The following is a 24,790-nucleotide window of genomic DNA, read 5'->3' on the forward strand; positions in this document are numbered from 1 at the left end:
TGCTAAGAAACAGAAAGTCCGCGCAGGTCCCGTGCTGCGTATAGATTTTCGTTTATGTAATCGATTGGAATGCCCCAATACATTGATTAAGAGTTAGTGTTTTACCAACAACCATTTATGTATTTCGATGTTACGCTGGAAATTATTTTAGCATTACATTGTTCATAGATCTGCAGGCCCACATCATCATCAACAACAAAAAAAATCTAACAATCACTGAATATGACTTCAAAATTACGTTCGTTGCAAAATACAGAAAAAGAAGAAAAGTGGACAGAAATAGAAAGGAAAGCCACGAAAAGTCATTGTCTTTTCGAGATCATATCCTGTAGGATGAGTAGAGCGCTTTCTTTAAAGAAATCGCCATGAATTATATGCGATCACCCAGTGATTGCAGAATATTAAATTAAACTTAGATAAATCCGTATTGAGGGAGGCAGCCCCCAGTCCCAACTTATTTCCCATTTTCTGTAACAGCATCACTGCGCTCATCTCTTTTGCGATCGCCATGTGCCAAATCTCGGCATTTTGAAATCTGTTTCTATATCCTTAAAGAGGGACTTCAGAAGGAAAGAAGAAAACGGCATGAACCTTTATCCCAAAGGTAAAAATATATGTTATTTTCGCTGAGGTAATATTTTTGCATTCTAGACGTTGCAGTACTGAAGTGGGATATTTTGCCTATTTCATTGTGCGCGCTTATAATGTTTGCTTCTAAGGATCCTCGAATAACTTTCCCATTCACCTTTAACAGTAAAGTTCGTTTATGTTCAACGTTTAATAGGCAGTATGGATTGACTCTGCATTACGGATTAACGGGTGGTTACTAGATTTTTTTAATCAAAATAATCAAAATGAACTAAACATGTAACAATTACATGTTGATATTATATATTAACGGGGAAAGTATGTATTAAATTGGATATTGTTATAGTTTTGTTTATCACGTCATTTACGACCTTCGAATATCTGAATTTAAGAACTAACTCGTTCTTGTCTGGTTTTTTTCCAATTTTACGTCCAAAAGCTGTACATGTATATGCGCTGTTGTTTTATTTTGCTTTTTCTCTTATGTTCTTTTTATGCCCTACACAGCCCTTCATAAATGTTTTTGCGCTGCTCTTAGTTTGCTAAACGATTACTTAAGTCATTTTAAGTTGTTTGTGTGTTCCGCCGAGGTAACACCAAGAGAGTCGCTGCACTAGGCTGCTAGTTTGGTGTTTTGTTGTTAACGTTCATGAAAAGGATACGGCGTTGCTCTGTTTATACATCTGATCAATTCTGGAGTAGAGAAGGGGCAAGCTCTGTCAAAACTGTGACCTCTTAAACCCCAGAGGGCGCCAGGCGTTTTAACAGAAATTATAAGAAGCGCGGTTCACGAATATAATGTGGAAGAAACTATCAAAATAATAATAATAAAAATACAAACAAAGAAACATCAACTACAGAACGATTACTAACAAAATACACAAAATCAGCACATTCCACGGGAGCTGGAGGATAAAGCCACTGAAGTAGTTGTTTCTATGACTCAACTGCACATTTGAAGTCACTATGGAGAAAAAAAATCTACATGGACTTTAGAGTATTAAAACAATGAAGAATTATAAATACCTCGATACTGAGAATCGTGCGGTTATCAGAAAATACTGTAGTCAATAATGCTCATTTAAGCTTCCTTTTGCTGAAGTCTCCTGCATAAAGAAAAAAAAACGTCTCCAATGAACATTCAGTCTCTCTTCGGACGAAGATTTTTTTAAAAGGACATTCAGTCACTAAAGCTTGAGTGCGCGTATAGTTCGCAGATAACAATCTACAATTAATTGAAGGTACGGAGATAGGGAATTGGAGAGAAATTTTTAACACGGTCTTTGTCAAACAGCCCCGAGAGAAGAAGCAGCACCAGCTGAGAAAGTAAGAGGGTGGAGACAGGGGGGATTTGGAAGTGACCGGAGCGCAGATAAGAGCCAGCGGTCTTTTTCACATGCTTGACTTTTTTTCCATTGTGAAAACACTTTCAGGGAAATTAACGTAAATAATAAAATGGATGCATCACGCCGAGATCTCGAGTTAATTATATCAATAAGAACAAAATGGTCCGGTAATGACGAAATAATAAAAAAACAACTGTATGTACACGCTCTTCAGGCGACAGCTGTAAAATATGCTCGTCCGAAACGTATGTATTTCGTGAGACCGACCATCCAACGCTTCAGATTTGCACTGATAAGCAATTAAAAGTAGGCTAGTACTGAGAGAGTTTCTCCTCCATTCATTTTTATGATAGTATTACTGATACCCGTGCCTCGGTCCACTTTATCGCACTTGGTTCTGGCAGGGTTTCTTTCCCTGGAGGGACAGCGGGAAAAAAGGGAAATAACGCCTCCGTTGTCCACCTTTCGCCGAGCTGAAAACCCAAATAGCAACCCAGACATAACAATCCAAGGACAGGCTAAGGGGATCCAGTGTTACTGCGGCCACTGTCCTGTCCTGCCGGCATCCTTATCGTAAGATCCGGAAAGCCAGCTCACTCAATTCGCCTCCTTCGATTTTTCATAAAGATGAGGCGATCCCATTTTCTCTGCGATTAACATCTCGCTGGGCCTCTTTTCGATAGCGACTATTAGGAGACAAAGAAAAATATAAAGTTAACATAATTCAGACAGTACTTGTCTTAGTAGATGCATTTTTAAAAACATGGGTTAACTGGTGTAGGCTTAGTCTGCCGAGTTTGATCCACACCATCAAGCGCATAGTTCATATTTTAGAAAAAATTTATAGCATCTCTACAGAATCTTAAGTAGCCAAAATTCAACAATATCCAGATAAATAAGGTAAAAACTATTCGTTGGGGCGTTTTTGTCGTAGTTACTGTGGTTAATTATCTCCTAATCGTGTTATTATCCTGCTGGTTGTTTGTTAACGTAAGTGCCCGAAAAAACGTTCAGATCAACGAAAATTATATTAAAGAAACATAACACGTAATATTTTCAGGTATGGTTTATAAGCAGTGTACCTGTGCAATGTACAATAATTCTACATATAGCGTAAGGCCTGCAAGGCATAACCAGTAAGTGTAGTCCCACGTTTTTACACTTACTTCGGGTGTTTGACCTTTAAAATACAATTTAAGGCACTTCAGGGATTAAAAACAATACCAGTCAGTATTTTAACACTACTACTCACATTACTTGTGTATTTCTTAAACACCGCATCCCAGATTTTGCAAACCTGGTTCTGCGTTTTACAAATAAATACACGCATAAGTAGTTTTTAGCGGTAGTATTATATGCACGTTCATTAACTTTTGCAGTTTTGGCAATCGTATTTGCACTGTTCAGAAAAGTTGGCATTAAGTTAAATATTCATCTAGCGTTCGCTTATATTATTTAGGGATACATCTTTCTTGATGTTCCCTAGCTAGATATAAACTGGTTGGCAGAGGTCCGAAATCCTCACTGAAAATACGAATTCACTGCAATTCTTGGATGATTAGGAAAATCTCCTTCGCCGGCTCTCTTGGCGACTTGTGTATTTTAGGCACCTCCGGTACGTCCCGTTAGATTTATTATCGTTATTTTTATTTCTGGACATTGTTACCCTGCAGCTTTCTAAGCCGAAACAGCGCGTCATCTGCAATGTACAGACTGTTGATCACCTCACTAATTACACCTCTCTCTCGCTCTCCCCTCTCTCCCTCTGTCTCTCTCCCCCCCCCTCTCTCTCTCTCCCTCTCTCTCTCATTCCCAGAGTGCATATCGGGAATAGACACACAAAGACATGCGCACTCAACTTAATCAGCCATTTTTTTAAACAGGGCTAAAACGATAATAATTAGCAGAATAAAGACATATCGGATTTTCATTTCCTTTCCTCCTTTTCCGAACCCCTCCACAACCTAAACTGCAAGGCAACGGTCGACACATGCTTTACCAACCGGACCCAAAGGATCGTTTCATCCTCTCAAAATTCGTATTTTTATTATTTTTTTCCAATAAAGTTGGAGGATTATTATTTTTTTCATTTTTTCCCTTTTTTATTAACTTTCTCTATCATTGGATGTGACTTGCTTTAACAAACAAAATAGTAGGTGAAGAAGCGGAGTGAACTGCGGGAGGGAAAAAGTAAGTTTTTTCTTTTCTTTTAACTTTTATTGAGCAGTTCGTGTTAAATTTAGGTTTAGTATTGATTATCTTTCTGGTCTGACCCAGTGCAGTCTTCGATATTACGCTCTCCTTATTACTGCAGTTTTCCGTGATCTTTCTTTTTCTTCCTTTTTAGCAGTTTCTTAAAAGCGTCTATCAGTATGTTTATCCATAGTCCTTCCATCAGCTTTAAGGGCTGCGGACTGTCAATAAAGTAACAAATATGAGTGACACCGGAGTCACTGCCAAAACTACTTTCAATAGCCGGACCTCTTAAACACTACTTATTATTGTTTATTGCATATGATAGACAAACGTGCACAGATGATTCCCTATCGAGTTATACACCATCGAGGAGAAGTATCCTTACAGAAACGTGAAGCAGAGTTCACATTTCAACTAGGGAAGATAGTGGATTATTTTCTATTACTTACGTACGAATGAGCGTTACACAGCGGGAGCGAAAATCCGTGCCTTTGAATTTCACAGTATGTTTGCTATAACCTTACATAAACGTTACAAATATTTAGACAGTGAAATATATATTGTAACTGACGGCGGATATTTGTGAAATAACATCTATGTTTGGTGTTGATAAACAGAGACTCGTGCTGGTTAATTTAATTCCCGTGGCGATCCGGTATCTCTTTTAATTTGAGCGTTTTTCCGGTTACCTGCTATCTGCAAAGAGGCTCCCTTAGCGGTAGCTCGGATTTTGTGCCCAAAAACGAGTCGTACGAGCTGATCCATATATATATATATATATATATATATATATATATATATATATATATATATATATATATATATATACACGTTTATCAGCAGATGAAAAAATGCAAAAAAAAAAAAAAAAAACTAATTAAAGCAAAAAACGTGAACAAACTTTTCTTTATTGGCCAGTTGCTTCTTTGACAGCTGTTCAATGGCGTAGGATCCTCTGCTCCGGTATTTTCCATTTTTGAGGAATCTGATTTTTCTCAAAGTTGGTCGGTTGGAGGTTTTTTTCCACTGTAGCGAAGTGACCCGGGTTGTCCATTGTGTTATTATTCTCGTAGTCGTATTATTCTTGTTATCGGCGGGGGGGATTAAAAAAACAAGGAACGAGGGAGGCGATGGGAGTCCAGCCTTTGTGGTTGCTAGTTAGTTTGAGGCAGAGACTTGGCTACGATTGGGACGCGACAGTGACAGGGGGCATCGATCGCTCCGCATTGAGAGCGGAGAAAAAACGGGGCTGTGGTCAAGCGCAGCGCAAACCTGGGTATGTAACTGTCGGTGTCAGCGCTCTCCGGCTCCCCAGCAAAACCTTAACCCGAATCTCTGGATAGCCGCTTTTGTTTTCATTCTTTAAAAGAACTTTACATAATTTAAAATACAGTTTTATTGCGAACGGATATAAATGTGTCTTCATTTGGAAAATCCGATTTTTTTCCCCCTCCGGATATGGGAGTTTTAAGAAATAACACTACGGAGAGTATTTTACTGATGGCGATCTGTAGTAATCCATGTAATGTTATTAATGTAATAATAACTGTCGTTGTTATTATTATGATATTGTTTTATTTTTGTAATAGTATCTCTATTGTGTTTAACAAAAGTTAATTAGATATGTCTGTTTTTCAAGGGAAATTGTTAAAATAATAATTTACTTCAACTATGCAGATATGATTATGTTTCGATGGTTTTGTTTTAGATTTTCCTTTTGAGTTAGTGGCTATATTTGCGTTGAGAGCACTATGGTATACACACAGCATCTTCACATCTGCTCATATCTGACTGGCTTAATCGATCCGTGTGGCTTGTGAAAAGATACGTATTACTTTTAATAATACATGGAATTACAGGAGCATGTAGCAAATTATCGCTATTTAAATTAATTCTCAACCGTTATAGTCAGCAGGCAGTGATGCACTAAATACATAAGAAATTGCAAAGCAGGAGTCACTGGACTTTGAAAGGGGAATTTCTTTTTTCTTTGAACGATGCACACGAACTTATATAGTGGTGTAATTCTATACGACATGCAAGGAATATGCATAAATGCAAACACGAACATATGTGTATTTAAAGATGTATACTATGTTGCAAATTTGACATGTAGGCAGAGAGAATTTTCGTAAAGCTAGTGAGGGAAGCCCTTAATAACTACAGAATCGGACTTATTTTGCAGTACGATAGGCTTAGGATCCTCCAAGGGTCGACAATGTGTCATTTCCATGAAGTGAAATTGCCCTCCGCCTATATGATATTAATGTGCAAATCAATATTTCAGGGATTAAATTTCCCTTCTTCATTTTTTATGGTTTCTACCTCAATAAGTCTCAAGTCTAATAGAAGGAGCCTGGGAGATTTAAAATTCTTCATGTCTGAGAAGCCCGTAGCATTTTAATGTTCTGCACTGGAAATCTAGTGGCACAAAGAGGATGACCGTCAGTTCAGTCAGAGACCAAGACCCTTAATTTAGGTAAAAGGCCAAAAGAGAAATGTGCATCCATCTGGGTGCTTAAACATGTCCATGGATGAATGTTTATTTACCTATTACCCTAAACATGTATATGTACAAGCCTTGCATGTACTGTAGCTTAACCCTAATAAATTTTATGCATAAATATTTTTATTATTGGCATGTGTGCAGTTGAATAATCTGTCCTGCGATTGCTCAGAAGCTAAATAAACACAGGAACACAGAGGATTTGTAAATTTATTTTCTTCTAAGCTGTTAGACAATAGAACGTGCATCGTTTGCCCTTTGGATTGTTACACTATAGGGATTTAAAAACTATTTGATAGTTTTGCTTTACAACTTGTGTATTATTATTATTATTATTATTATTATTATTATTATTATTATTATTACATAAACATGCATATAAATTGACAGGTTGTTCTATTACTGGATTTTTTACGCAATAAATTTAGGCCTTATTCGTTCTTTCTGAAATCAAAATGCTTACATAGGCCAGCAAACTGGAATGACATACTGTCTATATCTCAATGTTCGTTTTATTTTTTCTCGATCCAGTTGGAGCAGACAGTTTCACAGCTATGCAAATTTTATATAAAAGTCTTCTCTCTGTGCATTGTCAAATGGTCCTTCCCCAAAAATTTTAACTGTGGCCATTGATGTTACCACGGCTGTACAGTGGTATCATTCCAAGAAATTATGCTATTCTCATTCATCGTCTTGCTTTATTTACTATATATTCATTTCTTTTGTCTGAATATCCAAAACATGTTTTATCTGCCTCTACCTAAAGTGAAACATAGTGAGTTTTTTTTTTTTTTTTTCTTTTTGATAATCTCAGAATTAATCTGACACTGCTCTGGATGCATTTGCCAGAAAATGCAATTAGATTTAATTAAATCTGTCAAACTAATTAGTGCCGCTTAATTTCCTTCTGCATACATTAATCAGATGCTCACTTGTGTCCAAGTAGCTAAGTGTCTTTTTTTAGGAAGGAGGATATTTTCTTAATAGAGGATTCAATGACTTCTGCCTGATTGATTTCTATGCATATGGTTGGAAAAATTACTTTTCACCATTCATCCTTTTTTTTCTTTAGCTGGACCAGAGTTCAGCATTTCCAGGTTCGAAGGACTCTGGGTCTGGGGTTAAGAAGTCAGTGGCATTAATGTATCAGTGGGGGCCTTTTCGTGTCAGCCCCGAGCCCCGAGGCTGTACTGTAACACTGAGAGGCTCTCCTGCTTAGAAACTGTCTGAAGCTTTAAATACTTGGATGAGGTTCAAGACTGGAGCGCCCAGGGAAAGTGACTCAGAATATGTACAAGCTTCATGTAATTAGTGCTTAATTGTATTAACATATGCAAATTGTCAACTTGGAGGCTTGTTCAGCTGGCAGAGATCAGCTGAGCACAAACAACACATTGTTCCCAGGCAAATAATGGATCTACGACTTGAATTGTAGCGACGCACAACTAGCTATCTAATTTAAGTCGCACCGTTACGAAATTTCATTAGTTTCCATGGTGACATGGTTAATTGTGCTGAGTAATGTCCTGGGCTTTAGTGTGCTCCAAAATAAAGCCCAGGTTGCTTAATCCACTTTATATTGACACTTGTTTGTAGAGGTTTCCCTAGTGTGAGAATTTGCATATGCAAATGAGACGTTTGCCCCATGATGTGGCAAGTGCGGAGTGACACCATATAGTGCCTGTTGTTGGTTTTGTGTCTCCTAGTCCACCAACATTATTTCATAATCTGTTTCTGATTAATAGACCAAGCTGAGTCTTATTCTGCTTAGGCCTTGGCAAAAGGAGGGTCTGCTTCGATGCTAAAAAAGAGTTTCCCCAGCAACTAATGCAAGCGTTTTTTTTTTTTTACCCCCTTGGCTAATTAAACCATGTCTTTAAAGCAAATCCATTATAATACGGAAAAAAAATACTTTTGCTAATAATCTGTGGTTTCCTGTAGCTAAAGAGGTGAAAGCCAGAGAGATGCTAGAATTCCTGCCGTAATCCTGTTTTTTTGACAGAAATGTAAACTGATATAATTGCTTTTCAGTGGGAGGAATGGGGGTTTATACAAGTGTGAAAGCATCGGAAAGGATTAGCATTTTTTTGCATAATGAAAAGCAACGTTGAATGGGGCATTCAGTGGTTGACTGAATGACTGAGATGAAAGGAAGATGAAAATGCCCTGTCTTCCTTCTTTATTTCTATGCCTGTCTCTCCCTAAAGACGTGTTTGTTTGAGGTCTTGAGACAACAAGAGTAAAATCCTGTTTCCAAGATGTCCTCAAATTTTGCTACCACGTGAGGCAATATGTATGGTAATGTTGCCGTCAGAGACTGATAAAGCTTTGCACGCCTGCCCAGTGTAAAGTTTAGCATGCCGTCTCCATGTCGGAGCGTGTAGGCTTCGCGTCGTTCATTATTTTATTTTTTTTTATCCCACTAGAAACATTTCTGAGTGTTCTCACAATGGATGTGGGGGTTAGTTTTATTTGTTAGTGCTTTCCCCCCCTTTTTCAAAACGGAAAAAATGCTCACATCCCCACAGCTGTGCTGATGTTCCTGAGCAAAACGGGGATTGGCCTGATTTTGAGGCGTCCCGCGGCCGGGACCCGGGGAGCATCTCGCTCTGGCGGCTGACCGAAAGGGGGCTTGTGGGACCGAAAAGTGACGCTTCCGGAAACATTACACGACACACCGCCGCTGGATTAATTCAGTTCCATGGAGATCATCCGTCGCCATGAATGTAAGCTGCTGCTTTCTCGTGCCCGAAGATTTTTTGTTATTATTAGACAGGAACTTCTGTCACTGACCTCTCTATGCACCACGGCAAGCTTTTCATATGGTAATCTTGGCATTTTTTATTTTTTTTTGCCGGAATAGGAAATGTGGCATCACCGTATACTTGCCGGCCACTTTGGACAAGGAGATTACATTTTTAATTATACATGTGGCTTGACAGGTCCGGCAATGAAACAGAAGCGAGCACTGAATTGATTGCAAAGGTGGAAACGTCAATCTTTTTTGCCCCCAACCCCATGCCCCCGCCCCCAACCTCTGTGGAATGCTCTGTAAATACTTATTTCTGCCTTTACGTTTTAAACCGTTTGATAGATGATGCAGATTATGCCAGTTGACAGGTTTGGTCTTATACAAGTAAGTTTTGATTGGGGATGGGGGGGGTGTTTCCAGATTTGTGTCTGATTGTCAAGTCTGGTATCTTTTTGTTTTTGCCCCCCCACCACCTTTCCTTTTGAATCGTTCGTGGTTCTCAGATGCTGGCTGAGTGCGTCTGTCCGCTTCAAGGCTGTTTCGGTGTGGTTTGTGCTTCCCTGTAGTGTTAAATGAACACGGTAACCGTGTCAAATTAGAAAATGATCCTGTGATGCAAGGTTGTTACGGCAAGGATTTGTCATGAAGCGGAAATGTAATTTTTTGTTCCCTCTGAAAACTTTAATTATTTCCGTTACCTTTGGTTTTCGTCCAGTTGATATTGCTTTACTCTTTTCAGTATGGCTGATCTTCATTGGAACATGATATTGCCCTTTAATTTCTCTACGGTTCAGCTTGCTTGCGAAGGACAGATCCTTTAACTACTTAAACGGTAGCTTTACAAGCTAGGATCGTAAAAACCCTGCAGCAGCAAAATCAAAATAAAAACAAAAACGCGTTTTTTCTGAGTTGTTAAAACACCCCTTTCTGAAATGATAATAATTCTCTGACACAATAAAAAGATGCGGGCTTGGCAGAGTACCAGACTTTACTTAGGCCTGATGTTTCAGTCCAAATCCTGTGGGTTTAAGCTTTCTTTTAATCCTGTAGTCTGGGTTAAACTAGAAGGGTGGGATGCTTTGCTCGTGGCTGTTTAATCCTTTGGTATCTCTGGCCCGTTGTAGGGGAGAGTGCGGGGAATAGAGGGTAGCGGTCCGAGCTTTCGGCTTGCCGTTGCCAGCACACGCGCTATGAAATGGGACGCCGATCGCGGCTGCGTGTTATCAGGTGCCAGCCTGTGTGTGTTTTTTCCACAGGATCCCCTTTGTTCTGTGGTCATCCCAGTCATGTTTCAGGTCTGTCTTTAGCTGCCATGACAGGCACAACACAACAAAGAGAGGCTCTGTGTAAGGAGTTGGGAGGTTATTATTATTATCATTTTTTGGTTCTCATTGATAGGGAATGATTTTTTGTTGCAGTACGATTTTAAAGATATCAGATGTTGGCTATTACTTGTTTAATATAGTTTAATGTTTTGTAACAGGTGATGTTTGAGGCATAACACATCAAAAAAACACCCAAAGAACAGGATCTGTGTTTTTAAGCGCTGTCACCTGTAAGTAAACATTTTGAGGTGGATGGGGGGGGGGGTGGTTAGACTAGAGTACAAGGCCTTCCCACCACTACCCCAGTGACGGAGTGTGTCTAAGTGCCAAGACCAGCAGTCACTTGACATCACAAGAGGGGCAGCAAGGGGAACCCTCATCTGCATAGGGACCAATGGCTGGAGGGCCGCCTTCATCGGAGTGAGACGGGAATCAGGGGGAGGAGCCGGGTTCGGCAAAGAATTAGAAAAAAAAAACATCTGGTTCATTCATGAATGGATCCCAGCATTGTTGTGGCTTTTTACTCTATTTTCAACTGGGAGCAGATCCCATTTACAACCGGGGTGGGGGTCGGGAGGGTTTATTTTATATGTGGCCCCTAATGTTTCATATTCCGCTCGTGTCGCTTTTAAGGCAAACAGGAGTGTCTCGGCGTTCCGTCACATATTTCCAGATTTTTGATTATTGTTTTCCAGTCCAATTGGCCGCGAGTCACAACTGCATTATTAGCCATTATGAGAGGGATGAGAAGGTAATTAAATATGTATGACTCTGGTGTATTGAATAAACAGATAAATGAGAGCTGGCCTCATGAATATGCAAAACACACATTTATTCCTGTGTATCACGAAATGAGGAGATTAACATGGACATTCCACCTGTGGGGGCAAGGAGACGGGGGCGGGGGGCGGGGGGCATCTTTCCAGACACTGGACTACCCAAGTGTTTGTATTGGGGCAGAGGTTGAGTACAGCTACAGAAATCCCAAGGGAAGCATTTAGTTAATACCCTCCTTCTCATATCCTGTCTCAGCCTGGCCTGGCATCCACACTGGAATATTCTTTAATTATTTGTTTTAAAGAACTTTAGACTTTATGACAGAATGGGTAGTAGATGACACCAGAGTAAGCGTATGCTTTTTGTTATTGTAAATTGGACATCAGCAGTTATAATGGATAGCTGTGCGTACTGGGTCTTTGGGTGGCCTTTTTTTGTTGGTGCTGAGATCACAGAGGTCCGGAAACCGCTGGGATCTCGCGGCTGCTATCGGCCAGTGGATTCGGCTGGTCTTTGGAAATATCACGTGAATTTGTAAAAAGACTCAAAGTACATTCTGAAGGGTTTACTGCACTCCATTAAAGAAAGAAGTAGCGAGATCGATTGTACAAACTGGCTAAAAACTGCGGCATTTGTATTATTTACGTTTTTATTAGTCTTTCAGTGTTTCTAAAACCACTTTAACCACTTTGTCACTCGGCTACATTTAATTGTCTATTTAAATTGCAGTTGTGTTCAGGTGTAGTTACAGAACTCCTGTCCTGGTGCCTTAAAATCTCAGTTGTAGCAATTTAGAAGGTTTTTTTTTTTTAAACTGTACTTAAGACTCCATTGGCAGAGTGTAATACTTAGACTTTATTAAAATCACATTAGATGTTTCTGACAATATCCTGTAACAGATACAGATGCTAAGGAAGTAACTGTACACGGTTCACCATGTGGGGAGAAGAGCAGTCGATATGGTCAGGGATGTGGCCGATTTTTGTAGTCTTCACATAAAAATAGTTGTTTAAACGGTTAATTCTATCCTTGTGGTATTTATACAGTCTTTTATATATTTGTGTTTATTTCTTCTACCTCATCCATGTGTCATTACTATCAAATGCAAGCTCGATGCACCCTAAGTGTACTCACATGCAGAGCCGAGATGTAATCGGCATTCATTCCTTTTAGCCGTGTATGTAAGCAAAGCTTAATTGACTTTGCGTTCCGCTGACGCCAGGTTAAAACACAGTGAGCAGCCGCTGTTGACCTGCCGGAACCTCCGGCATCTTGTCGAGGCCATAGCGAGAAACCAGAGTGGTCAACGGCTGCCCGTCCGCTCCGTAGTACCGATAATGTGTGAGAACCAGCGGAAAAACACTTCCAAGAGTCTCCAGATGGCATCTGTGGAAATAACTACTAGCTCTTTCAATGGCTCCCTTGCTGTACCGTAATTTTTAAACATACTAATTTTTATCTTTAAGTCACTTCAGATATCTGCAATAGCCATACAAAATAAAAGACATTGCATGTACGATCCTGAAATTATTTCTTGTGTAAAAAAAAAATCATACAATTTCATAGCTGTCAGAACAGCTAAATTCTGATGGCAGGAGTTACTGGTAATTTGACTCTTAGTTTTCATGGCATCAAGTTTATTTGAAGACGGGATATTTTATCTCCAGGGTAACACTAATGGTATCTGACAGTTGTTTGTTTGTAGTAAAATTTAATTAAATGTAGACTTTTCAGTATTTTGTTTTTTGTTTTCGGTGCCTTGTATTTTTCGACAGTGACTTCACGATAGCCCAGAAAACAAATTAGTTTTGTTCCCCCCTCTCTCGGTCATGGCAGAGGCTAAACTCACAACAGCTGTCAGAATAAAGTTTGTTTAAAAAGCAAATGCATTTGGTCTAAAGTTCATTTTTCAGAACTCCCTAATTAAATATAGCCTAAGTTAATTAGTAATTATAGAAGATCGGAAATTTGGCCTGCGGCAGGCAAAGGCCCGATAAACATTCCTGCAGTTTCCATTTCGCAAAGGGAATTCGCCTTCTTCCCGTATGCGCAAACACTTGAGTTGTGCTTTTCCCCGATGACGACGTGGAGAGCGTTCCGTGCTCCCTCAGCGCCTGGTGGGGTCATCGCTGGCAACACTATGTCGCGTGTGATCGCGTTTATGAGGACGATGACACAGAAGACAGAGACGAGCCCTCATTCTATGGGGCGGGGTTTGAACTTTGCGTTTTTTTTTTTTATTATTGTTACTCAGGGAAAATGACAGTAAGAAAGGTCAGCCTAGTGTGGCACAAATGGCACCTCAATTATAGAAGAGGATCTTTCCCCACAACAGACTCTTGGGACTAGGAGGCGAATCGTCCGTCGTTTTCCGATGTGTCCAGCCCACTCCATGAAGTTGTATCTGTCAACAGAGAGGAATAAATGACCATATTAATAACCAGAAATATTCATAGTAAGATCTTCCGCAGGAAGTCAAATGTCTCTGCTCTCTACCTTCTTATGCAGATTAGGGAAGCATTGAGGTTATTTTGTAGATGTTTCTACAGCTTGTGGAACATATGAGGCTCACAAACATCTAATGGGTGTCCTCTGCTTACACATTTGCACCTTTCTAGTCTGCCTGTTCACATTGTCAAACTTAATGACTTTTGTTTATGTGAACAGGAGGGGTGCACAGGATTCTGGGGACGTAATTAGCATTTCCGTCTCACCTGGGTCACTGATAGATATCTCCAGTGACATTTCTATTGTCAGTGAAAGATGAGATGATAGAGGGCTCTTCGCAGTGGAATACCCAGTAAACATTAACGGAGGGTGGACCCCCCTGCTGAATAAACATAATTAAGGACAAAACAGCCAAACGCATGGGAGATTTATTAACTAGATGTTTTAAGTTATTCAGTGCATTTCCTCAAGATATACAGGAGGCTCAGGCTGAGATACCCAACGCTTTTTAACCCTTGACGTCAGAATCTTTTTGTGCACTGTTTTTCAGAAGCAGATGTGACCCAAAGAGCAATTCACGTATGCACTTGTGTGTTGTGAATTTCAAGAAAAAGGCTGACCTCTAGGGTGGCATGGTGATGCAGTGGTTAGCACTGTTGCCTCACACCTCTGGGACCCGGGTTCGAGTCTCCGCCTGGGTTACATGTGTGTGGAGTTTGCTTGTTCTCCCCATGTTGTCGTGGGGTTTCCTCCGGGTACTCCGGTTTCCCCCCACAGTCCAAAAACATACTGAGGCTAATTGGAGTTGCTAAATTGCCCGTAGGTGTGCATGTGTGAGTGACTGGTGTGTGAGTCTGCCCTGCGATGGGCTGGCCCCCCATCCTGGGTTGTTCCCTGCCTTGTGCCCATTGCTTCCGGGATAGGTTCCGGACCCCTCGCGACCCAGTAGGATAAGCGGTTTGGAAAATGGATGGATGGACTGACCTGTAGACCTGTAACATTTATGGTACAGGGCAATGGAAGGTATGAGGCATTTGTCATTTTAACACAGAGTGTCCAGAAAAAGAGAAAAGAGAGGAAGACTTTCAAACTTTCTACTACGCTGCAAAAAGAAAAAAGACATGGTCCCCACAATGTCAAAATAACAGGTAACAGGTTTTTATCATGTTGTGGGGATCAAACGTTCCCACTATGTAACATATACATAACCCCCCCCCCCCCCCCCACACACACACACACACACACACACACACACACAACACACAGATCTGTATCACATTGTGGGGACATTTGATCCACACACACACACACACACACACACGCACGGATATTTTCCTCATTTCGCTCCTATGAATATTTTGACAGCAGTTTAAGTGTCTAATACAAAAGGCAGGCTTCCCCACAACCAAAATATTCGACATGTGTGTATACTATCACTCACGCTTGGAAATAATGTGTCCTTTTTGCTAATTAGGCTAAAACAGTCTCACGGGGGGGGTTCGCCAAACTGAGGAGGAGGATAAGGCACTGATTCCACCTGGGAGTTTGCACGTCGTCATCCCTCCAAGGTCCCTGATGTGTCTCAGGTGAGACAGCCATGCTCAAGGGCTTCATTAGAACTTCCTCCCATCTTGTCCACATTCCTGCCTTCGGAGCGCAATTAAAGGCGCGGCAAAGGCCCATATCTTAGCTGTGAGAGATGCCCCTATTAGGACCGAAGCATACTGTAGGGCCAGCCATGCAGAAAGGGGGGGTTTCATGTGGCGCGGGCTGACACCAGAAAATAACATCCCGTCGCATATTTAATCGAAAGCGAACAAGTTAATGAACACCGTTTTATACACACACACACACACACACACACATGTGGAATGGGCCCGCAGCTTTTTCATTTACTTCCTTTGCCACCTTGTTGTTATTGTTGCCATAAGAGTTCTTTTATATGTTTATTATTATTATTATTTTTATTATTATTACTGTTGTTATTGCCGTTCTTCATGCCTCCTACAGGACTTGGTAATCATTTCTGCTGTGGGCTTTCTTTCAAACTTAATTGCCCCTCGCCTTTGTGGCGACCCGGGCATCGAGAATTTTTTGAGGTGGTCACATATTCTTTGGGGGCCGCTCTTCATTAATCCGCCTGGCGAAGGCCTTCTTCCTCGTGCTGGGAAGGTAGGAGGGTGTAACAGGAGTGCTGTGAGGCATCAGCAGGAAGCTTTAAGCTGGTTAATGCAGTATAATTGTCTGGACACAGGCTGGCCTTTGTTTGTGTGGTTCACTTCGAATCAGCCGTAATTAACTCCAGAGTGTTTCCAGATTGCCAGAAATGGGGAGAAAAAAAACGCCGCTGTTCTGTTTTAAAGTGCTCCGAAAGGCAGATAGTAAGCTCCTATGCAGATTACACTGCCTTTGATACTCATTCCTTCTGTTTACAAAAAAAAGGAGTAGAAAAAAACATCTTCTTTGAAAAGTCATGAGAAGTCAGGAGTTCGTTATGTCGTATTACGAGTTTCGTGTGAGGGACAGTCGCGGCCGTTCTCTCCCTTTTTTTTCCCCCACTCAGAACAAACCTCAGGAAACATTTGCGTGGTGCTAATTTGTTTACCGAGTGAAAAAAAAAGAAAAAAAAAAGAATTTATGGAAGAGCAATTTGTTCAACGCTTCCTCAGGTCTGCACACTGAGGCACTGTAGCTTGGGTATAATTATATGATATCTCTTTAACATCGAGTTCCAAGAGAGTGATCATCGGGGAGATTCTGCTGCTACACCTCTAGGCACAAAGGCCATCAGCAAGAACCTTCTGGAAAGAAAGTTCAGGAGCCCCCCCCCCCCCTCTTTTTCTTTTGGACTTTAACTATAAAGAATTAAGCCTTAGTGTGGCCTCGGGGCTAAGGAGCTCCTTGATGTCTGGATAATACCACTTTGATGGATTTTTCATCAGTTCTTTCTACACGGCAACAAATAAACAAGTATAATTACACTCGCAAAGGCCTATTCATTGCATTGTCAGGATTAGATATATGTTCACTTTTCACAATGTGCCTTTCTTTTGTCTTTGCTTAACTCACAATGACATTTTGATAGAGGATTTGGTGTTGAGAAAAGGCCACAGCAGAGACAGTGATGACCTTTCGCAAAAACCTGATATAATTCAAGGATATTTCATTTATATTTTTCCTTATCTCCCCCCCCCCTGTAAGTTGCGAGAGGGCTCTCACTACATAGGCACGCTAACTTTTAACCTGCATTTTTCCAATGAAAAAAAAAGGGAGGGGTGGGTGGGAGGGAGAGAAAGAGATGGAAAAGCTAGCGCAAAGAGGGACACTAAAAGAGAAGAAATCCCATGCTTAAAAAGCTTTGGGTCCTCCACTGAGAGCCCCCAAAAAGCAGATGGGGAGGGGAGAGCGGTGGATAGAGAAAAACAATGGGCAAAGGGAGTCTTTTAGCCTCCTTTTCCAAAGAATTTAGAACTCTGGAAAATCTTACATTCCAGTCTCATTATTCTTCCTCTTGATCAGATCACATTCTTTTTAATCACTTCACAGGCAGTGTCTCCACGGGCCACAGAAGAGGGCCGGGACAATCTTAATTAAAAAACAGAGGTAGACACAGTGTTTGCCACGTCTTTGTTCTAATGGGAATGGGAGAAGTCTCAGCGCAGGCAGATCTGCCCCCCCATTGTTTAGGGCCCCCTTCATAAAGAAAAAAAAAAAGTTTTAAGAGAAAGATCTTTGTGTAGGTAGAGTTTTTTTTTTGTGTCGGTATGTTGTGTAGGCTGAAAAGAGCGTACTGACCGGCCGGGAAAAGGAGTGAAGGAGATAAGCTGCGAGCACAAGAGAGGGCAGGGATTGTGCCGGGAGTTGTACTCTTCTGCTGGGCTCTAAGGTTTGTGTTTTCGGGGTTTGGGAAGCACAAAGAGTCTGGAGGAAGAGGGTAGATAGTGAGATGGTTATGGTTTTTTTATTCAGAAGCGGTGATTGCCGTGGAGAGATGTTATGTTGTGGTTCAGTTTGTTGTAGTTTTTTTTTTTTTGCGATAAATAGCTATCGATGATCTGTGTTTATGTCTGGCCACCTGCGTATTGCTTCATTTCGCTTTGGTGCATATAAATATTATCGTTAAACATCCACGCGCAGAACATGAACCGGTCGGGTGTCGGGCTGTAGCAGACTGTGTTTATATTGGGTCAGTTTGAAGGCGGTGAAGGAAGCAGAAAAACGGCTTTAGAGGTGCACCTGCTGGCCGCGGAATGATTCGCCTGATCACTGCAAAAAGCAACAAATCTCAAGGTCACAGTGGCTGATCGGCTGGGAGCAGAGCTGTCTGCTGAAGATGTTACGTCTTACAGCACGTCGCGTTCGCTGCCTCGCGGGGCTGTGTGTTTAGCGTGGCTTGAGTTTTGCGGCTGGGTCCTGGTGGAACATGAGCTGTGCCCCCAGGGTTTTGGACAGAGATTGTGGGGGAGGTGGGGAGGGGATGTATATCTGCCTATCTGCTGTGCTTTGCACACCTAGAGGGAAGGTTTGGAAATAATCACCAGGACCTTGTGCTGCCTTCATTTGTGAACTTCATTTTCGTTCAGTCATATTTTTTTTATTATATATCCTGACGAGAACCTGGTGCATGTGAGGCTCTTACTCCATGTCTTCATGTTCTGTCTTAATGAGGATCCCAGCTAAGTCAGAAGTACATATGAAGCTGATGTTGTGACATTTGGTATGTAGGTATTACTGTGCGTGTGTGGGGGGGTGGGGGTGTGTGTGTGCGGGGTGTGTTTGTATAACATAGTGGGTACCAAATGTTCTTACAATGTGATAAACACCTGATATTTTGTCATTATGGGGGCCATTGCTTCGGTCCCCCGAAGGGGAAACTCAGTTTCTTAAAAATCTGCGACTACAATAAAAGCCGTAGGGATTGGGGTTTTGCTCCTAGAAATGAGACAGTACAGGTCTCTGTGTGTGTCTGTGTATATGTGTGTGGATTAGGTTTATATTACATTGTGGGGACCGAATGTCCCCAACAATGTAATAAAAAACAGTTTTTTTTTACATTGTGGGGCCCATTTTTCAGGTCCCCACGAAGATTGTCGTCATGTTGTGATCTGAGTTTTCCCCAGAGAGTGGAGAGTCCCCACAAAGATATAATTACAATCCTGTGTGTCTGTGTTGTTTCCTAATGAGGATCCCAGGTAATTCCAGCTAATTCCCGCTAGTAACTGAATGTGCCCCTCAGATCTTTACATTGAAATTTATTTATATTTAAAATTTATACCTAATTTCGTGGCAATTTTTTCCCCATGTTTCACTCTGAAGCGTTTAAACTGACCAGATATTTCTCCATGCTTAGAATCCTGCTCCAAGCGAGTGTTCCTCTGTGCTTCATGTCTGTGGGATGTTTCCACTGGTTCAGTTTATGCATGGCTTGTTTCAAATTAATCCACAAAATTGCTCTGTAGCAAGGCAAAGACAAGCTCTAAAGAGCCGTTTAATGCAAAGCTGACCAATAGATGCGGCTTATCTGTCGGTTTCATTTTGTTAAAAAAAAAAAACAAAACAAACTTTGAAGCGGTTTTTTTGATGCCAGCGGTCACTGTTAAATGTGTGTTTCTTGAAAAAGCAGTTTTATGTTTTGTGTATGCTGATAGGTTTGTCTGAGAAGCAGACGCAGTAGAGCGAAAACGATAAACGAAATAAACTCCGAAACAATTCCAGAATAACAACTGCCTTGTTGAACAAGCTGGAGACTTTGGGATGTGACATTCCTATTGGACAAGTTGGCCACGGCCCAAGGACTGTCATTCCCAGAAACTCCATTCTTGTGTGTGTGTGTGTGTGTGTGTGTGTGTGTGTGTGCACGTGTGCGCTGTTGTCACTGGCAAGGTTTAAGCTACTCTGGCCAGCCCTTTCTAGAGATGGACGTGACACGGGGGGGGGGGGGGGGGGGGTGCCTTTCATTCCCAGTTTCGGTGAGGACTCTGCTGGGTCCACATCTGCATTCCTGCCCCAATGGGAACAAATTGTTTGAGTTTCCAGGCGGCAAGAAGTGGTCGAAGGATTCTCATCAGCGGGGCTGGCGTATGATTGGCTGAAGCGGGGCGAGAGGCTGATTGAGGTTGCAGCGGTTGAGAGATGGCCAGATCTCCGCAATTGATAACATCACAGTGGTATTTGAAATGGTGTTTTTTATGTGCTTTTTTGAGGGAGAGAGAGAGTGAAAAATTTATGGCCTCTTTCCCTGGGATGATTGGACCGAAAATTAATTTTCGTTTAGTTGCTTGTCGAGGTAGCAAAAGTGCGAGGTAGCAAGGAGTTTAGTGCTTAATCAGGCCTTCTTATGTACCTACTGATAGATCCCAGGGCTGTATTTTTATAGATGAACTCCTGGAGATGCTGGTCGTATGAACGAAGTGGTTCTGCTTCAGATTTATTTGGTCAAAAGTGAGGTGCTGGTAACTGTCAGGTAACAAAGGCTATTACGTTTCTTTCTAGATGTTGCCATTTTTTATACTGATCAAAGGACAGAGCCAGGACTGAAAGACAATTCCCTCAACCCTAATGAGGGTCTCTCTTCAATTCTGTTGACATGAGATCATTTTAAATTGATTGTTAAAACGATAAATTAGCTGATGTGGTTTAACTTTCAAATTATACTTTGAAAGTCACGGTAATAAATAAAATCATGTTTGTAATCAGAGTTAAGCCTTGTGCCGGTACTCTTAGCAACTTACAGGCTGCCCACACCCTTAAAGTCCCCTTAAATCACATTGATGTATGGGCTGTGGATGAAGAGGTTTCAGGTGGTAATATAGGAAAGCAGTGGGCAGGTGGTGAACAATGAAATTATTTTACAAAAACGGGTCTCTTTTGCTTTATTATTTATTCTTTTTCCCTTACAGGTCCCTGACAGGCTGGATGAAATGAGATCCCCATGTAGCGATTGCCATGGAAACCTGTGACTCCCCTTCTATCTCGAAGCAGGAGAATGGGCAGAAGATATCAAAGCTACGTGAGACGACACATCTTGATAATGAGGTGCCTCAGAAAGGTGCAGGGATGGAGCCTGACAAGGAAAACAGCCCCGCGGATGACAACCTGAGGACGGACGAGAGCCGGAGAGAAATCGCATCGGGAGCGAGCACAGAGAATGCTGGTGCCCCCCGGGTCAGCGCAGCAAAAGAGATCCCGTGCAACGAGTGCGCCACTTCTTTTTCTAGTTTACAAAAATACATGGAGCACCACTGCCCCAACGCACGCCTTCCCCTCCTGAAGGATGACAACGAGAGTGAGGTCAGCGACTTGGACGACAGCGACGTGGAGAACCTGACGGGGGAGATCGTTTACCAGCCCGACGGCTCAGCTTTCATCCTCGAGGACTCCAAAGAATGTGGCCAGAATGCCCAGCCTGGAGCAAAAAGCCTCTTTTCCCCAGCAGCGTTCCCAAACCTGCAGACCATCGCCGGGGACAAGACTGAGCAATCTGCCACTGCCCCCGTGTCCTTCTACCCCCAGGTTATCAATACGTTTCACATCGCTTCGACTCTCGGGAAACCATTTGCGGCCGACCAGGCTTTCCCAAATACCTCAGCGTTTGCAGGAGTCGGTCCTGTGTTGCACAGTTTCCGCGTCTATGATCTCCGGCACAAGAGTGACAAAGACTATCTGACCGTTGACGGCGCCGCCAAAAACTCCTGTGTCTCCAAAGATGTCCCTAACAATGTGGACCTGTCCAAATTCGATGGTTGCATAAGTGACGGGAAAAGGAAACCCATTCTGATGTGTTTCCTGTGCAAGTTGTCTTTTGGTTATAGTCGGTCATTTGTAACCCATGCTGTGCATGATCATCGGATGACCCTCAACGCAGAGGAGCAGAAGCTCCTCAGTAATAAGTATGTCTCTGCCATCATACAGGGGATTGGCAAAGACAAAGAACCTCTTATAAGCTTTTTGGAACCAAAAAAATCCAACTCTGTATTACCCCATTTTTCTACTGCAAATTTCATGGGTCCTGACAGGGGCTTTCGTGGTTTATGGAACGCTTTTCATGTTGAAAACGGTGAATCTTTGCAGGCTGGTTTTGCCTTCCTGAAGGGAAGCGCAAGTTCTGCTGCCACTGCAGACCAGCTGCTGAGGAACCCTCAAAAGCCAAAGGCCGAAGTGAACCTCGGGGGCTTGTCTGCGCCGGCGACGAAGGCCCCTGTGAGCGCCGTGTCCCTTGGCCGCCTGCCATCGGCGGCAGGGCGCGCCAACCAGGAGAACAACTGTGAACGGCAGAAGGACATTAGCACTTTGCATTCAAACGGGGAGTTCCCCGTCAAAAGTGAACCCAGAGAAGCAGTCGACGCAGATGAAGATGAGGACACGTACTCCAATGAGCTTGACGACGATGGTGTAGGTGAACTAGTGGACAGTGCAAGTAGCAAAGATTTCCCTCTCTTAAACCAAAGCATTTCTCCTTTATCGTCCAGTGTGCTAAAATATACTGATAAGGGTACCTCTTCTTCCTCTGTGACTGTTTCTGATGATGTAGAGAAGAGCAAGCAGAATACTGTACCTAGGGACAGTAGCAACGATGCCAATAGCTTTTGTGGAAGTGGAAAAGACTACGCAGACCCTGCTGGGGGTCGCGATGGCACTCCGCCGTCTATCCTGAGTGACCTGATGCGAAGAGACGACGAGAGCCCGGGCCCTCCTCACCAGCAAACTGCCCCACCTGGTACGCCGGGCACAGGGGAAGGCTCCCCTGGCAGTGGCATCGAGTGCCCCAAGTGCGACACCGTTCTGGGGTCATCGCGCTCGCTGGGGGGTCACATGACCATGATGCACTCACGGAACTCCTGCAAGACTCTGAAGTGCCCCAAGTGCAACTGGCACTATAAGTACCAGCAGACCCTGGATGCCCACATGAAGGAGAAGCACCCTGAGTCCGGAGGCTCCTGCCTCTACTGCCGGACGGGCCAACCACACCCCCGGCTGGCGCGAGGCGAGAGCTACACCTGCGGCTACAAGCCCTTCCGTTGTGAGGTATGCAACTACTCAACAACTACCAAAGGCAACCTCAGTATTCATATGCAGTCTGACAAGCATTTGAACAACGTGCAGACCCTGCAGAATGGTGGCACCGAGCCGGTTTACAACCATTCAGTGCCCGTCTCCAGCGCCAACCTAAGTAGTTGTGGCACTCCATCACCATCCAAGACCAAGCAGAAGCCCACATGGCGTTGCGAGGTGTGCGACTACGAGACCAACGTGGCGCGCAACCTGCGCATCCACATGACCAGCGAGAAACACATGCACAACATGATGCTGCTGCAGCAGAACATGAAGCAGATCCAGCACAACCTTCACCTGGGCCTGGCCCCAGCCGAGGCAGAGCTGTACCAGTACTACCTGGCCCAGAACCTGGGCCTCACTGGCATGAAGCTGGAGAATCCGGCCGACTCTCAGATGATGATTAATCCATTCCAGTTGGATCCCACCACAGCTGCTGTGTTGACCCCAGGTGTTGGTGAGTATGTCTTCTTCTACGCTTCGGCACTGTCCTGGTAGATCTATAATCATCACTTTTTTGGTTTCTTTGGGTTGTTTTATCCCTGAAGAATGTCTGGTAGATCCTGCAGGAGGTGGGTTCCCCTGGAGGACTATAGTTTTACAGCACTGGAGCATCCTCTCCTAGTGTCTGAACCTGTGGGTCAAGCTTCGGAAGGGCGCGCTCTGATTAATCTGTTTTTATTTTGATCACTGCTGTGACCGCAAAGAGATATTTCATTACATTTATGAAGGCAAAATATAAGGGAAAAAAACAATGAATCGTGAAATTCCGTGCATATAGATTTTTTGAGGGCTTTTTATAGAAATGATCAAGACTGTATGTAATGGCATGGCGATGAACCGAGTGGGTTGTGGTTCTTTTGGTTTGCTTTTAAGGGCTAAAAGTGTCAGACTCCTTTGTATTGATCAGCTTTCATGTCTGCAAAAAAACATACACACACAAATTCAGGAATGACATTACGCCCATAGGAGTAATTAAAGCTATCTGATCAAGGATTTTAGAAGTTGAAAGGAATGAATGTAATTGATCCTGATTCAATCCTATTACAGCTTTTTATAGTTTAAGCTTTATAGAAGCCATACAGAGCACAAAGGCTTATTTTATCAAATCCTTTTGTGTGTGTCCTCCAATGATCTTTGCGCACTGTTGTAATTTTATTTAATAAAAACCTTTTTCCTGTTTTCTCTGCCCCATCTCTCTCTCTCTCTCTCTCTCTCTCTCTGTCATTCCCCTGTCCCTTTCCCTTTCTCCTCCTTCTCAGTAAATAACGAGGTGGCATCGGAGATCCGTCTCACCAGCGGTCAGCTAGCAGGTGATGACCTGTCCGTCCTCTCCGCCGGAGACCTGTCACCCTACATCAGCGACCCTCTGCTGAAGCTGTTTCAGTGCGCTGTCTGCAACCGCTTCACGACGGACAGCCTGGAGGCCCTGAGCGTACACGTGAACACGGAGCGCATGCTGCCCCAGGAGGAGTGGAGGGCCGTGATCGGGGACATCTACCAGTGCAAGCTCTGCAGCTACAACACGCAACTCAAAGCCAACTTCCAGCTGCACTGCAAGACTGACAAGCACATGCAGAAGTACCAGCTGGTGGCGCACATCAAAGAAGGCGGCAAGGCCAACCAGTGGAGGTTAAAGTGCATCGCCATCGGAAACCCCGTGCACCTGAAATGCAACGCTTGCGACTACTACAGCAACAGCGTGGAGAAGCTGCGGCTGCACGTCACCAGCCAGCGGCACGAGGCGGCACTGAAACTCTACAAGGTAGGAGTCCCACTGGAGTTCGGAGCTGTCGAATGA

General features: G+C 42.9%; 1 protein-coding gene across 1 annotated transcript; it reads left to right on the top strand.

Moving 5' to 3' along the window:
• Window positions 1–369: 369 nt before the first annotated feature.
• Window positions 370–24,790, top strand: LOC125709356 (zinc finger homeobox protein 4-like). The gene is made up of 3 exons (XM_048977681.1): window positions 370–604; window positions 20,838–23,446; window positions 24,252–24,790. The coding sequence occupies exons 2-3, from the start codon at window positions 20,884–20,886 to the stop codon at window positions 24,788–24,790; spliced, it is 3,102 nt and encodes a 1,033-aa protein (XP_048833638.1). The 5' UTR covers window positions 370–604; window positions 20,838–20,883.

The sequence above is a fragment of the Brienomyrus brachyistius genome, chromosome 15, assembly GCF_023856365.1.
Source record: "Brienomyrus brachyistius isolate T26 chromosome 15, BBRACH_0.4, whole genome shotgun sequence".
Classification (NCBI taxonomy): domain Eukaryota; kingdom Metazoa; phylum Chordata; class Actinopteri; order Osteoglossiformes; family Mormyridae; genus Brienomyrus; species Brienomyrus brachyistius.

Excerpts from the sequence above, each read along its gene's own strand:
- LOC125709356 (XM_048977681.1), top strand. The coding sequence starts at position 20,884 with ATGGAAACCTGTGACTCCCCTTCTATCTCGAAGCAGGAGAATGGGCAG. Across the intron at positions 23,447-24,251 it reads TGTGTTGACCCCAGGTGTTG|TAAATAACGAGGTGGCATCG; the intron begins GTGAGTATGTCT and ends CCTCCTTCTCAG.